General features: G+C 39.1%; 1 protein-coding gene across 2 annotated transcripts in view; it reads left to right on the top strand.

Moving 5' to 3' along the window:
* DAAM2 (dishevelled associated activator of morphogenesis 2) overlaps positions 1-16,216 on the top strand; it is a 172,396-nt gene that overhangs the window by 98,402 nt on the left and 57,778 nt on the right. For both annotated transcript variants that reach the window (XM_061470898.1, XM_061470897.1), the window contains exons 5-7: positions 3,418-3,512; positions 9,051-9,384; positions 15,830-15,940. In XM_061470898.1, coding sequence (XP_061326882.1) covers positions 3,418-3,512; positions 9,051-9,384; positions 15,830-15,940 — 540 coding nt within the window. The remainder of the gene's footprint in view (positions 1-3,417; positions 3,513-9,050; positions 9,385-15,829; positions 15,941-16,216) is intronic.

Here is a 16,216-nt window from a genome sequence, read left to right as displayed (position 1 = left end):
ACAGCACTGTGTTAACTTTTGTGAGCGTGGCTGCATACACATTTCCACAGAGAGACTTTCAGGTGAACAGTAGTTGCAGGTCCAGCTTTTCTGGAGAGATGGCTCGGTCAAGAGTATGAAACAAGGGTCAAGATTAATAAATATAGCTGTAACCAGGCACTTTTCCTTGACTCAGAAGGCATTTGTTCAGGGCAGAGCAGCTTCACAGGATGTTAAAATGTGTATTTTTCAGCAGAATTGAACAGGTGGATGGCAATTCTCTTCCTCCATCTGGGTTAGGTGACATCTATGTTACTTTAAACTTATTTGCTTAAAGTTCAGGTTTTCTAAATTACATCTACTTGTAGTTTCTGATTCATAGTTTATTCTTTTAGTTCAGTCTTAGTGTAGTTAGAGATGTGGTGTACCTTGAATTTCAACTGTCTTGTTTTCTTTGAAGAAATGTGTTAAAGAAAAGGTATTATCCAGATATATCATAAGAGGCATGCAATACAATATTTTTTCCTCAAATTTTGATCTTAATTTTACTTGCATTTGTTTATGATCTGGAAGTAATTTCAGTAATGAGAACACTGTTAGTTATGATATTAGATAAGATTTAAAGAGCGAGCTTGAGTTATAATGAGAAATCAGAACATCTGGGTTGCTTTTCCACTATTTATTTTATTTGCTTTTTTCTTTTTTTTCGTTTCATATATGTGAGACTGTTAAGTAAAACTAGGCCCATCATAGAGTGTATTGCTGATGCTAGCTCTTGCCCCTTTTTTCCTTTTTTTCTTTTTTTTTTCCCCCCCCTCTCTGTTTCTCACATGTACTATCATCATAGTCCTGTATTTTCCTTCCCAGCACTTTAGGGGAATGATTAGCCATTAGGATAAGGTGTGGGAATTAATATATGCTTTTAATAAAACTAAAATATTTCATTGTAAATGGAACCAAATTTTCAAAAATAATTTCTTGGACTACCTGAAGTTTTACCCATTAAATTCCATGTGAATGATTGTTTTCATAAATTCATTAATTTCTCTGAGCTGGTGAATCAAGCAGTGGGATCATCTGCCTTCCTGGGTGATGGACTTACAACTTTAAATATGCAAAATGTCTTTTTAAAATATAATTTTAAAAAAGCCTTATGTATACTGTTTTTTAGGGACCAGGTAAGGGCCTCACACTATTTTGTTTCCTATCCCTAGTATGTTTGGTTAAGTTCTAGTAACTAGCTGCATCCTAGCACAGCAGACGTTAGCCCTCAAGTGCAGTTTGTAGTTCAGGAAAGCGATTCATCAGTCAGCCACATTAATGAAATCCAGTCATGTTTTCTATAATTCTTGCCAAGAAAGCTATTTCATAATGCAAACGCGTGACCAGTCTGTCTTTAGAGAGGGCAAGAGGATTTGAGTTCCTGGCCATGCACAGGAGTGAGAAATGAATGGCTCTTGGCTGCCTGCAGCTTAAGAAAAGGGTTTTCTGTAATAACCTTCTGTTGTAAAGGCAGGATTATTTGTATTTGTTTCATTTGGAAATGAGCCTTTTTCACTCTGAACAAAATACTGTTGAGGACCTTCCTACCATCCATCTGCTTTCCCCCCACAATGGCTCAGAGGAGAAATTAAGCCATTGGAGGAAGGGGGAGCCTTTCAAAGGAGCATTTATGGGCCAAAGGAAAGATGACCAGATGGGCTGTCACCCAAGAAAATACAAATCAAGCCCCAGATCACACCCCAGGACTCTGCCACTGAGATTCCATAATGCTTGTTCAGGATTTCTGTTTATTTTTCAAAGAGAGGGATCATATATGGCTTGGCTTAAGCATTTCAATTTATGTTTCTGGCTGTTGGGGGATGCTGGCAAAAGATAAAACATCATCAGCTCGTTTTCCATCAGTAGCACTCTGTCATTCCATTAGGGCAGGAAATAGCTTGCTTTATTACTGAGTGAATTTGACTTCAGCGTGGATCAGAGAGAGGACTCCTAGAGTTAAACACATCTCCCCATGCCAGCTGTTCAGCATAAGGCTGCAACAGCATGTAGCCACATGACCACCCTCAGGATCGGACATGTGTTGGCACCACATACTTTGCAAAAGCAAGCAACATGGGAGCACTTCCAAGGGAAGTGAGGTGTTGGGCTGGTGGCAGGGGGAGGGTTAAAGGAAGTTCCAGCGAGAGAGAGGTTTTCTTTGGTGCTTGCTAAATAGTAAAAAAAAGACTTAAATATTTTGCTGTAATGGGCCATAATTGTAGCTACTTAGATTCCACCACAAAGATGTATAATATCAAATATCTGAGAGATGATACTAATTTAACTGGGTTATTCATTTGAGAAGGGGTTCAGAGCTGCTTTCCAGACACCACTGAGTGATATCCCCAGGGAGTCCTGCCAATAAAAGTCATTTAACATCTCTATTTTACAATTAAAGTGACTAGAAGACACTATATAGGCTGAGAATTTCCAGGATTGAGTCTTGACTTTCTACAGTCACACATTAAAGTTGTGAGCCTGAATGGTATATATGATGGACACCGAATAGTCTTGCCTCACATCGCAAAGTTGCAGTGGTGCTGAGAGGAGATCTGGATCCCTGATTTCCCAATACACCACTTTTTTTAATGGCATTGTCTGAAAACTGTATTTTTTTTTTTTGCAAGTATTCCACTCACCATCTCTCACCCCAATTTACCCCCAGCATCTTCAGTTCCAGTTGACTGCAAGCTCTAATTATCTCTGACTTCATAATGGGGGGTAATCTAGTTTCCGTGTGCTTCAGTTTGCTAGATAAAAACCAGCAATTTTATGATGCTCTTAACTTTTTGTAGTAAATGTTCCTAATTAGCCAGGCCAAAGTGTATAGGGAGAATCAGTATCTTAAAACAAGTGACAGCACAGGGAAGGAAAGTCAAACTTGTATGTACACAAACTGTAATTACAGGTATGTACAGGCTGTTTAGTCACTTGAAGAAAAAAGCTTTTATGCTTTGAAATCTGACACACAAGTCTAGGATTCTTTTTCTTTTCTTTTTTTTTGTTTTCCTTCCAAATCCCTTCAGCCATGTCAGTCTGATAAAAGATATTATGTCTTTCTACCGACTTTGCCTCACATATCCATAGATCACCATAGCTGATCACTGTTCTAAATTAGGTGCTGTTTTCTGATGGCATACTGGCAAGTACGTTTTTTGGGGGGGTAATCTGAGAACCCTAGTTTGGCCAGTGTGACAAAGCAGTATACTGCTGCCAGTCCACATGACCAGTCTCATCTGGATTCAGTTTTGCAGCTGAGGCGCTGCTTTCCTGGTGAGAGCTCAGCAGGCACCTCTGCCTGGGTTGATGGGATGGTTGTTTTTCATAATTCCTGGCTTGTCTCTTAGCTTCCAGGCAGCCTGAGCTTTCCTGATTGTCATCTTCTTTTCTGAACAGATGCAGACTCTCTATGCTTTCGATGAAGAAGAAACAGAAATGAAAAATAAAATAGTTGAAGACTTGAAGACAGCTCTGCGGACTCAGCCTATGAGGTAATGTTGTTTGTCTTTCATCACAATTCACTGCTTCCCTATGGTCTGATGTGATACAGGAAAGAGTGGCAAGGACAGAAACCTCACTGTCTTACCTCACACAAGCCTCTCTGATATTTCAGACAATTCAAAAAGAGCCTTATAGACCGTGGTCTGAACCTGCCTAATTGGGAGGGCACACTAATGTTGAAGCATGTAGCTTCAGGAAAATAAAACACAGTCTTCTATGAAAAACCACATATCTGTGGCAGATACGTGTGAACACGTAATGATTATGAAGATCAGATTGTAGACTTCATATCTGAAGTCTGAACATCCTGAAAATCCCATGTACATCCCATGTAATTTAACTTCAGGCAAAATCTGCTCTGAACTTTGAATTCAGTCTTCCCCTTATCTTTATGTAATGTGAACTGTTTGGTACAAAGCAGCTAATCCATCTGACATCACCTGGTTTGGCATCCTTCCTGTTCTATATGTAACTGTGCTGTAGAGAAATGGCAAGAGAATTTATTGTGTACTGTGTCTTAGAAGGTAAGGTCATCTTTGTTTATCTGCGAACAAAGCTCTGAACGTTAGCTAGCTAACGTAGAAACTTCTTCCATTGAGAAGATCATTGTGCAGAAGCAGTAACTAGTTAATATGATCTCAGGAAACACTTGGTCAAAAAGTGTCTGGATGCCTTTGATTAGGCCAAAATAGGCCAAATGCATTTGCATCCACACTGTACTGAAGTCATAGTTTCAAAGAGCTTCACTGATGTCTAAGCATTAGGAACCTAACCAACCAAATAATTAAATAAAATTATATCAAAAAATTTGCATTGCAGTAACTTTGACTTGAAGTAAAGATATATTCTGAGACTTCTTGAAGAGCCAAGTGCTGATAGGGCATCCCCCCCTTCCTGATGGTGAAAAAGTTAGCTGCATGCAGCTTCTCACCTCGCAGCGAGAGGTAGAACACATCAGCTTAAACCTCAGGTTTTTTTACCTCCTGTTATGATGGCCTGTAAGAGAGCACAAAGCCAGGTTGTGATGCTCCTGAGGCATAAATATTCATCAGGCTTTGGTAACTTTAGTATGTGGGTAGGGTGAGTGCTTTTAACGTGGAAGTGGAGAAACAGTGGCCTATATGGAGACCTAGCCCAAGGGGATAAGTGACTCTTTGATCCTGTCTATCACTGCCCTGAATCAGAGAACACAGTAAAATGCAGCTGGACTTTATGTTAAAATGGAAGCTGTCAAACTCCCAACTCACACAAGGATTTTAAAACAAAGTTCTTTGCTGCTGAGACTTGCTGTAGCAACTCTGTTACGTTAAAGTGGAGCTGATTTGATGCTTACTCTGTGAAAGCAATAGCTTTCCTTGGGCATAGCCATGGCAGCAAAGCCTCTCCGCTGTGTCCATTTGAAACATTTTGGTGGCCACCACTGGTTGTTCTGCTGTCATTTTGAATAGGACAGCCCAGCCTCCTTATTGAGAGCAAGGCAATAGAGAAGAAGAAAGAGCAATGTCTTTTGCTCAAAGCCTTGTAAGATTTTCTTTCTCAGACCTGTATGGCTTCTGCTGGATCCCCTTGACAACAGCCTGTTGCTTCATCTGTTTATAATAACTCTAACTAGCTTCAGTACAAGCATCTATGAGCTGCCCTATAAAGTGTTTGCTGCTCAATCGCTGGCGATGGTTAAGGGGCTCTCTTTTTTTTTTTTTTTTTTTAATAGTTAAGCCAAGCCAAATTTTGAGTTAAGTACTATGTCTCAACTAATTTCCAGTGACTCAATTCGTTAGCTGCCAAATGGGCTGCGTGCCACTGCCTGATCAACAAGCCAATTTCTTCTTGATGGAAAGGTTGCAGTCGGGAGGCCCTCAGCTCCATCAAATACCTCTCATAAGCACTACAATACCCAAGCCTTCAAAATACTAGTCTTTCTAGTTGAATTTGGACATCAAATCATATTTTTCTTGCCATTTCTGTTCATCAGGCCTCTGATGAAAATAAGAGACCTAAATTCACATGGGATGAGCTGTCTGGAATCCATTTGTGATGGTAGGGTATACAGGGGCTCTGATCAAGGATCCTCTGCTTGAATTCTCTGATCTAGAGAAATTAAAAGAAGAAAAAAAGCATATGTTTGGCTGTTTTATTTTACTGTAGAACCATGACACTTTCAGTAGAAAATGCAGAGTAATGGTATTAATCTGTGCCTCTACTCCAACACCTGAGTTCTAACAGCAACAAAAATTAAGCAGACCAATCCAAAATCAAGTTCCTCTTGTCTTTGGAGAAAAGTGATAAAAACATCCCTGGGCAACTAGTTGACTCCCTCTGAGCAAGTGCGTTTTGTTCTGGTGTTTAAAAGCTGCCCTGAAATAACAAAGCCAGTTTACATCTCAACATGCAGGAGCAACCCCAGCCTTAGAGAAGAAAAAACACACATCTGCATCTTGTAAGGAAACACACTTTCTTTTAGGTTTGTAAGAACTTATGAATATAAACAAATGTGATGACAAACTGTTGGACAGAAGCAGTGAAAGAAGAGCTTTACTTTTGGTATTTTAGTGCCCCAAAATGAAAGTTCAGAAGTGTAGTAAAAGTAAAAACTTACAAGGGACTGGAAAAAAAAAAAAAGATCAGTTTTTGGAACCCCAGAAAAATACCTCCTTTAGTTTGATTCATCACTAACTCCCTTTGCTCTCTGCTTTTCTCCTTTTGTTTAATTTGGATTTGCCTCCTGTTATTTTTGTTTGATTTAGCCATCTTGCATTAAGCGCATACTGGGCATGATCATCTATGCATCCAGCAAGCAAAATCCATTATGCTGAATTTGTCAGCAATTCAGTAGTTGTCAGGATTATGCATGCCCTCTGATTCAAAAATTGATGCTGCAAAGAAATGTAGCCTTGGCTGTTAACTGGGTGGGAAAATCCTGCTGTCTGCGCACCCATAGCATATGATCTTTCTGAGCTGGACCTACACTCTCAGGGGGGCTTTTCCGCTTCTACATTTGATCATTACCTCTTAGGCTGCCGCAACTGCATTTGAATGAAAAGTTTGTTACTGGAGCTAGCTAACCCATTCTGATCAGCACTCCCTAAAATTTGACAGGCTAAGAGATACCCTGACTTTTAAAGTGTTCTAAACTCGTCAAGTGAGAGTCTGAGGTGAGGTTAGGCTTTAATTCGTTTGTTTAGCACCTATTAAAACACACCCTGCTTTATTTAAAACTTGAGCTTTTGGATGTGTTAGCCAGAATCATTGGCAAACATGTGTAACTTTACACCTTCCAGTCTAGAACAAGACCTTACTTTGCAACATACAGGATGTATACGATGTCTGTTAGCTATACATGTGTATATTGTGAGGAAGAAGGTACTTTATGTGTATGAGTTGGGTTTGCTTTCACACATGAACACACACACACGTCCCTGCTTACAGTCATACAGATACACAAACACCAGTGTGAAGATTGTGGCTCTGAGCCTGTCAGCTAAACTCCTTTTTCTCTGCTGTACACACATTTATGCACACACCTTCCCACACTGAGCAAATCCTCATCCTGAGTGTGTCTGTCGGCCCAGTAACTCCTGCTGCCATTTGTTTATCTCTTCCATGATTTCTGACTTTTCTGGAGAATAGGAAACTTGAGTGGTTTCAAAAAGAAAGATTAAAATCATCATTTGGTTCCTGCTTCTGATATCAGCTGAAATGGAGAGGTAGTTGGATTTGCTTCCTATTGAGTAATGCAGATTAGTGTTTGTACAGGCAAATCCCAACATTGTTTTAACTTATGTCGTTAATCAAGGTCTATGACACACACCACTTTCCTTTTTTAAATGACTTCACTCAGACAGTACTAGAAAAATTGCTTTGCAGTGAATTTAGTACGGGATTGTACTTAATTGGGACAATGTGACTTTTGTGTATTTACCATTTTTCTTTCACATTTTCATCAGAGCAGGCTAAAATACCTGAAGGTTAGATTGTAGTAGCTTACATGTCTTAGCATCAGACCAGGTGTTCCGTCCAAAAGTATGTTTAAGGGAACTGTTGTTCAGCTTCTTCTTAAGGATGTTTTCTTCCATCAGTAGATGGCATGCATCGTAAGTCTTCCTTCAGCTCTGGAAGTGAAAAGAACAGCAAAACATCTGCTTTTTGGGGGTTGTTGGGTTTTCTTCTTGTTTTTTTTTTTTTTTCTGCTTCCACCCTCCTTTTTTTTCTTTTTTTTTTTACTGTCCCCTGAAAGATGGAAGGAATAGCTAAGGTATAGGATGTATTCATGGAACTGTATTTTGGAGGTGAGGAGGAGTAGGAGAATTTAAAGAAGTCCTTCCATAGTGGAGGCAGAGAGTAACTCTGCTCTTTACGCCAAAGGATAGAGAAATGCTCAGAAGCCATTGGCATCCCATTGTTTGGTAACATATTGAGTTTGTGCTTATTTTGGTTACAAATGCATCCTTCGCAGCAACTCTTTTAGCAGTGAATGTACTTATTTCAGTTGTCTTTGTCATGGTAGCAGCTAAATGCATTACAGAAACTGAAACTACGTTTTAATCTTTCTATAACTGGTTTAAATAACAAACTGCTTTGAGTGACTTACCAAATTCCTGGTGCACAATGCTGATCCCACTCTCTGGCCTGTAGGCAGAAGGGGCTTTTACTCCTATGCTTTGCTAGAGAGATAAGATGACGCATCCAATTAAAGTGTAATCAGACCTGTGTGAAACTTGGCAGGTTGTCTTAGGTTCAACTAAATCTTGTTTTCATTTTTGGTGCACATGTGTTCCTGTATGTGCTTGCCCTTACTCTGATATTCACTTTGAAATCCAATTTTGAGCAATACCCAAACCTCAGACTGAAACTTTGTTGAAAGCACCAGGCTTTGCCGTATTTCTGGTCAACCTGCTGGCCCAAACAAGCTGAAACTTGGCAAACCAATCAGCATAGTGAGCATAACTTTGAGGTGGGCCCTGAAAATTCCTGTGTGATGTGGGGTGTAACCACCAGAAGACCATACATAAGCCAAGACAATTTTTCCAGTAGATGCGTAAGTATGGCTCAGGTTTGTTTTGCTGGTGCAGAGACATGAATAGAGACCAGTGAAATTCAGTCTTTCACTGTGGTGTTTCCTTTACTGATTCATGTTAGCAACAGCATCTCACTCAAGGACAGAAGGTGGAAACCTATAAGCAGTATTGGCTAAGTCTGACCAAAGTCTAAATATGTTTTTCAAGATAGTCTGAACTCAAAAGTGTGGTGATGAGTCTGTATGAAAATATATCTTGTGTGGATTAGTGTATATGTAAGATGTAGCAACTTGAAAGAATCTCTTCCACCTTGAAAATGCAGCAACTGTTGGGGTGGACTACAGCAGGTGGTGCTGGTAACTGCAACAAAGAACACAGCAATGGAATGGGAGGGTCATGGTGATAGGATATAATTACCCTGAAACTGTGACGCACCATTATTAGCTAGTCTGCTTTCCTTATTTTTCCTGGGGTTTATGGTTTGGTTGTTTGTTGTTTGTTTTTTTTTTCCAGGTTTGTGACCCGGTTTATTGAGCTGGATGGCCTGAGCTGTTTGCTAAACTTCCTGAAGAGCATGGACTATGAGACCTCAGAGAGCCGTATCCACACATCCGTTATAGGGTGTATCAAGGCACTGATGAACAACTCCCAAGGACGAGCTCACGTCCTGGCTCATCCAGAGAGTATTAACATAATTTCCCAGAGTTTACGGACTGAGAACATTAAGACTAAGATTGCTGTGCTGGAGATCCTAGGAGCTGTCTGCTTGGTACCAGATGGTCACAAGAAAGTCTTGCAAGCCATGCTTCACTACCAAGTCTATGCTGCAGAAAGGACAAGATTCCAGGTACAAGAAGGATACTTTGCCAGAAATACTCAGTATGATGAATCTCTGTAGTGAGTAATTTTTTCAGTGCATACATTGCAAACTTACTAGGTAGTAAAAAGCAAAGATTTCTCATTTTTCCTTAGGAAAGGCACTTCCTCAAATAGATTATCAGCATTTTTTTTTTCTCAAAGACCTGATTGCTTGTCATTAATGCTAACTTAAAATTTATCAAAAAACGGGGGTTCTCTGTGTTAAATGAAAGCTGCTAATCTGTTCGCACTATAACCAGATGGCATTTCTGGGTGGTAATGATTGATTCTGCTCTGGAAGCCAAAGCCACAGAATTCCAGGATCCTCTGTCTTGGTTTTAAAGACCTTAATTTAGTAATAAAGGAGTTTCTGATTAAATAACGGACAGTGGATTAAATAACATACAGTAGAGGCACTTCAATTGCCACTTAGCAATCAACGTATGAATTGTCACCACTTAGCAATTATTAGCTCAGATAACTCCCATTCAGAACACAGAAGGGAAACTCCATCTCAGAGACCTCGAGATATGCCAGTAGGTCATTGGCAGGCTTTTATTATGGATAGTTGGCAACTATTATAACATTCCTCTTCCTAGTGAACTGGGTACCTTTACAAAAAATGTAACAGAATATGTTGCTGTGTATGAAGCTGTAGTTCCTAAACTCTGGGGTAACCTCACCAATTCACCATTCTTCCATAGGTGAAACGATAAGAGTAGTGTCGAGCCAACACCCGCTGACTGTGGCTCACACCTGAGACTGGGGTGCAGGAGATCTTGGCTGGGTTTTCACCCATATCTGGCATTGTCAGGTCACTCCTCTGTGTGCACTGCTGCATTTGCATTCAGATTTGATGCATGTCTTCAATATGCAATATGACACATATGATATATGACTCCAGAAAGGGGGACAGAGGGGATTTCAATCTCTGTTGAAAGCTCTTCAGAGCTTTCAAGAAAGAAAATAATAATTACAGTAAAAGTTGCAAGGTGAAGAGATTACAGCTGCAATCATAAGAATTTCACCATTCCCTAGTTACAGGAGTAGGATAAGAATGACCAATGCAGAAGGAGAAAATTAAGCTATGTACAGAGTTATGATGTACAGGTTTATGTGGACTGCATATGGAAGAGAGAAGGAAAAGCTTTTAAACCAGCTTATTCTCTCTAAATTAGCTGAAATAAGGATTCCTTCCTGAATTGACATTCTTGTATACCTGAGAGACAGGTGCAGATAACCTTCAGTGCTTAGCAAAAAGCAGTGGTAACTCATGGCCCTGACACTTCTAGTACTGTGTTAACTTATCCTTGATGAAGGGACCCTGCTTAATAAGCTCATATGGGACAGATGCTGAGTTTACTTAGAGTCTCCTATTTGAGTGTTCTCCCTCTTTTTGTATTAGCTTAAAATTGTTTGAATAACTGATGTAATTAATTGCTGGGCAAAGCGTGCACAGATCTTGTACAACTGAGCTTTTGAGGAATCTGGTTTAATGATTTGCAGATCTTTACAAGCTCTCATGTTCATGTAAGTACTTTGCATAAATGCCTGTTTTTGTCAAAATGCTTTCCACTGGGGACAAATTGAAAGATAAATGGATACTATTTCTTTTTTCTTTCTTAACACAAAAAAAATAACCCCACCCAAACCCCAAAATTATTTAGCAGAAGGGAAGTGTTCTTGTATGCAATTTCTAATGCTTGTGTCTAGATGATAGAATGGGATTTTTGTCTAACAGAGAGATGAGTAATTTTTAATTTGAATAAATTCAAATAAATGTGTTCGTGGTCTTCCTTACATTTTAATTGAAGATTCTCTGATACTCCAGGACTTGTCAGTTAAGAGACTGTTATATCTCTTTGCCTCTTGCCCTCCTATGTCTGTGCTTCAGACCAGTCTTGCAGTTTATTATCAAGGAAAGTAAAAAGTGTAGGGCTTTCTGGAAACTGTACTAGGTCACCTTGATCAGAATGTCCAATAAAGGACTTACAGATAGCGCTAACCTCGACAACATAAGTGCAATTGTGCTTTTACTTAAGTTGTCTTCCTGACAACAGAGGTTGATAATATTCTTCAGCATTTCAGCCACCTCACTGTCAATTTATCCTTCCTCATCTATGAAAGCTGGTACTTTGTATACTATGTGTTTGGATTTATTTTCCCCTCTTGCATATTGCAGTAAATATAAGTGTCCCACTCTTCCCATATCATCTGCAGTGACCACCACTACATACTTTGAGGAATCAGGAGGTACATATAAGAAACACTGTTCCAGATGTGTTACTGTGCTGCTTGCAGAGGAATATCATCATGATGAATAAAAATTTGGGGTGCACAGTTCTCCTTTCACTCCTCTTTATAAGAAGGGAGGATCAGAATTTACTGGCAACCACCTAAAACCTGAACAAGTGCATAACTTCCTGCTGAAAACATTAGATTGGAACATTGGTTATTTTGAATTTGCACGTGTTCAGGTGTAGTGGAGTGATGTAGAGATCATGTATTTGACATAGTAACATAAAACGTGGCATGTTTTGTTGAATGTCAGAAATTATTGCTGGTCATTGTTCTAAGCAAAACCCTTGCTACCTGGCACAGCTAGTCAAAAGTAGTCAGAGGACCCAGCAACCAGTGGATTAGTACAGAAAGAAGGCTGAAACTTCAGACATGGTTCTTGCTAAACTTGCATTGGCTCTGTGCTGCTATAGCTCTTACTATTTGGAAAAGATTTCTTTGCTTTTTATGTGTTCTTGTTGGTTTTGTTTTTGTTTTTTTTAATTGAAGTTAATGTAAAATATAGGTGGAACTTTTATGAATATGAAGGAATATCTCCTTAACAAAATTTCATCTTTTGCTCTGAGTGGAAATGCTGATTTAAATACTGTTGTTTTCTATATTGTCAGCATTGCATCTACTGATTGCAATTATCAATCTAATCCTTAACTTCAGAGAGGAGTCACTTTAATGCTATGAGAGATTCTCCAGAACTTACCCTTCTTTGTTGAGACTTCAGTCTTCACTCAAATTCCTTTTAGCACTCAGCTACAACCTGTATCTCCACTGGTCAGTGTGTTCACAGGTCTATCAGGATCATCTTTGTCTTGACACTTGCAACTAGAGTTTATGCATTATGTTTGTATGTGAATATATATCGTGACTATTCCAATTCTCTCACATTTGTCACAGCTTCTTGCCTGAACTGATCGCTTTTCCTGCTGCTGCCCTTCTGCCTGGAATAACTCTCACTTTAATGTCCAACAGGCAGTCTTCAGTTCCTCTTTTAAGATATTCCTTGGAAACTGCCCTCTCCAGAGCAGTATTCCATCTTTACTCAAATACCACAATAACATAAAGGCGTGCCTTCAGTCTTCTTCCTCAGGTAGTCTGGAAAAGCTGTCTTTTTTTCATTCAGTTTTTCTTTGAAATATGCTTCTGTGCCTACAAATTCTACTCTACTCCTCACAGAAGAGAAATGAAAGCAAACATAGGAAAGCCAGGCAATAAACCCTCAAAGCAGGAATGTGGAATTAGGAAGATGAGCCTTTGGTGTCCTTGCTGGGATTCTTTTCCACCTGATGTATTCAAAACCAGTACTAGCGTAATTCCGTCACTGATTTACTGCATGACCATCCAAAAGTCCAAGAAATTGCTTTATCTTGAATTTCTCAGGTTCTATTCTTGTGAAAGTGGAGGTTTCTAAAAAAAAAATAACCGACCCAAACAAAACAAAACAAAACACCACCCCCCCCCCCCCCAAAACAGTGAGAAAGAAGAATCATTGATTTCTATTCTCATATTCTCATTTGCATCTAATTATCCCATTTATGACTGGTTTTCTTTGTGAAAGGGGCACAATCTTACTCTTCCCTAAGCTGATGCCTTTCTAATTATTATTATGCTTGCTGCCTCCCCTCACTTCTCCTATGGAGCGAAGGCATTGTGTTATCGTAACGCATTGTGCTTTTTAACATTCCGCATTTTGAGTCAAACTCATGTGGCAAAGTCATAATGCTGTGTACTAGCCCAGAAAATTTTATCAGGATGTTCCAGTGCCCTTCTTCTAGCCTAGTCTGTGATATAAGACACCTACCTGGTTGGGGACCCCTGGGGGGAGAAAAAAATTTTCTTTTAGTCTTGGGGGAACCTAGGTGTTAAATATTGTCTGAAAGGAGCTGATTTAAATTGCTGATGTAAATATTAATTGGGCTTCTTTGGGTAGAACTCTTGTTTTCCTCCTTAATGATACTGGGAATTTTAATACTTGAAGTGAAGGAATAAAGGAAGCTTGATATCATCCGTTGTAAAGGTGATTAGCAGCATGCCTTTCAAAGCCTTCTTGCCTGTTTTGTGTTAAGCATGCTCAGTACCTACATAATCTATAGGAAGAAATCTGATTAATTTGGAATTGTAGTAGGGGAGCTAACAAGGAACAAATTAAAATCCTGTATTCCAAATTGATTTGCTTCTTCCCTTCAACACTTAAACAAAGCCTTTTGAGGGTTGCTGCAGATTGAACAAAACCCTACTAGATGTTAGTGATGAGGAATAATGGGATTAAGTGAGGAAAGTTTTGCTTAAATAATAGGAAAAACTTTTACAACTATAAGATCAATTGGGCCACAGAGCTGGCTGCCAAGAGGTGTGGTGAAATCTTCTTCACAGAAAATGTTCAAGTGAAGACTTGAACCTCAGCCATTTGCAAAGGGTTGGCAATATTGGAGTTCAGCCACAGTGTGTGGGTGTAGACTCTGATCTTTAGGAATAGCATGAATTTACAGTGTTTCTTTCTAGGGCTGAACAATCGCATGAAGATGTGCTGCTCTTCAGTTAGCTTAGTGCAAATTTGGCCCCCACTGCTTTCTGCTCCTAGTCCAGCCTTCTAAGATGGGGGATAGAAAATTTTTGCATCCTTTATCCTGTCTCGGCACTGTATCTGCTGTTGTTTCATAGATTTTAGCATATTACCAAAAGTTTCTGAGAATATATGGTAGGAATGAGGCCTCTGAAGAAAACTAGCAAAGCTATCCTTGGTTTTGATGCTTCTGTAATGTTGGCTACTTAAATTATTCCAAGAAGACACAGGTGCTTTGGATTTCAATGTCAGATCTGACAGCAAGAGAATTAAATTATCATTTACTTCTGTTTATTTGTCACATTGAAGACAGAGCTTTGTTGGTGAATTTAAAGACTTCTTAGATAATCTTCTATGATTGTTAGAGATAGAATGTTGGACTGGACTGGCCATCAATCTGGCTCAGTAGGACATTTCATGTGTTTTTTTGTAAGACTCATTTCTAACAGAATGGGGGAAGAGCTGGTATTCATTCACTACTGGGAAATCACGGATGTGATGGACCTTCAAATACCAGAAGTAGTATATTTGCAAATACCAGCTGGGCAATTAAGAAGATGCAAGAAAATGAGTTTATGAAACTGAGCTTGCTTGATATTGCGCATACAATGCTCAAATATAAGAAAAGCTGTCAGTAGCAGTGCATGATAGATCAAAATACTTTTTTACACAAACCCAAGCAAATTGTTTGCATGAAGGCATGGGAGTATTCTTTCCCCTGGGGAAAGCACAGGAGGATATATTCCCCCTGTTTCTTGAGACGTATCTCCATGGTGATCTCCATTTTCCAGACCTATGAAACCCATGACTGTCGCAGGGAAGATTTTGCTATGAATGAGCACTTTCAGTAGCTAAGGAGAGAAGACTGACTAAAGGAAAACTAACTTGCTTATTCAGCATTATAGCTTCAAAATATTTAGATGGTCTGCTGAGCTCAACACTAGAAAGCTACTTTTATCTCCATTCTCGCTTTATGGCCAAAACTTCTTGGGAAGAGTAAAAAGAATTCTGTCTTTTCTAGTGCGTCAGCAAAACAAATATATGAGTTTATTATTAATGCTGGAGTGAGATACATACAATTGAACTGGCAAATCTCAAGTGGAATTTGTTACTTTTCCAGTAAGGAAAATCGCCCTTGGAATTATGAGCTGATCAGAGAAGATCTTCAAGAGAAGATTCAATGTCATCAGCAGAAAGCTAAAAGTAGAATTGCTTTCATGGCTAATCAGTTTCTACATATAACCTCTATGGTAAATATTCAAGTGGAATTAGTGGAATTAATCCTCAATAGACCATATAAACAAAGGCTACCAACAGTATTGGTCTATTTTTTTTTTTTCTCGTTCGTCTCCTAATGTTCTCAAAATTATGGCAAAATATCTATATGTATGTTAGTGATTAGACCATAGAGTCACAGAATGGTTAGGGTTGGAAAGGACCTTAAGATCATTTAGTTCCAGCCCCCCTGCAAATATATAACAAATCAAAAGAAGACTCTGTGCATATCCCTTGAACAGTATGCACAATGGTGCAAGAAATCAATTTATGTCATCTAACGCAGACTACTATTCTGTTTTAGACATTGCTGAATGAGCTAGACAGAAGTATGGGGCGATACCGAGATGAAGTAAATCTCAAAACAGCCATCATGTCCTTTATAAATGCTGTTCTGAATGCTGGTGCTGGTGAGGTGAGTCACTGTCCTGGAAATTCCTTCTGAAATGTTGCACTTGTTTTAATTTGCCTTGGAAATAGTTAGTAGATTAAGTCACGTATCTTGTATTATTGAGAAGATATAGTTTGTGGAAAATAATGCTTAATTTTTAATATCAGTCTTATAATGTCTTCCGTATTATTTAATTCCCAGACTCTTCTAATACAACATAAACTACTGAAATGATTGTTTTGGGGTCTTTTGTTGTTTTATTTCAAGGATTGCAAAGCATTTACCTCTTGATTTCAGCCT

The sequence above is a fragment of the Pezoporus flaviventris genome, unplaced genomic scaffold (assembly GCF_033815535.1).
Source record: "Pezoporus flaviventris isolate CSIRO_AGI_PZ_B2104156 unplaced genomic scaffold, CSIRO_AGI_Pfla_v1 ptg000066l, whole genome shotgun sequence".
In the NCBI taxonomy this organism is placed as follows: Eukaryota; Metazoa; Chordata; class Aves; order Psittaciformes; family Psittacidae; genus Pezoporus; species Pezoporus flaviventris.
This window is presented reverse-complemented; position numbering and strand designations above follow the sequence as displayed.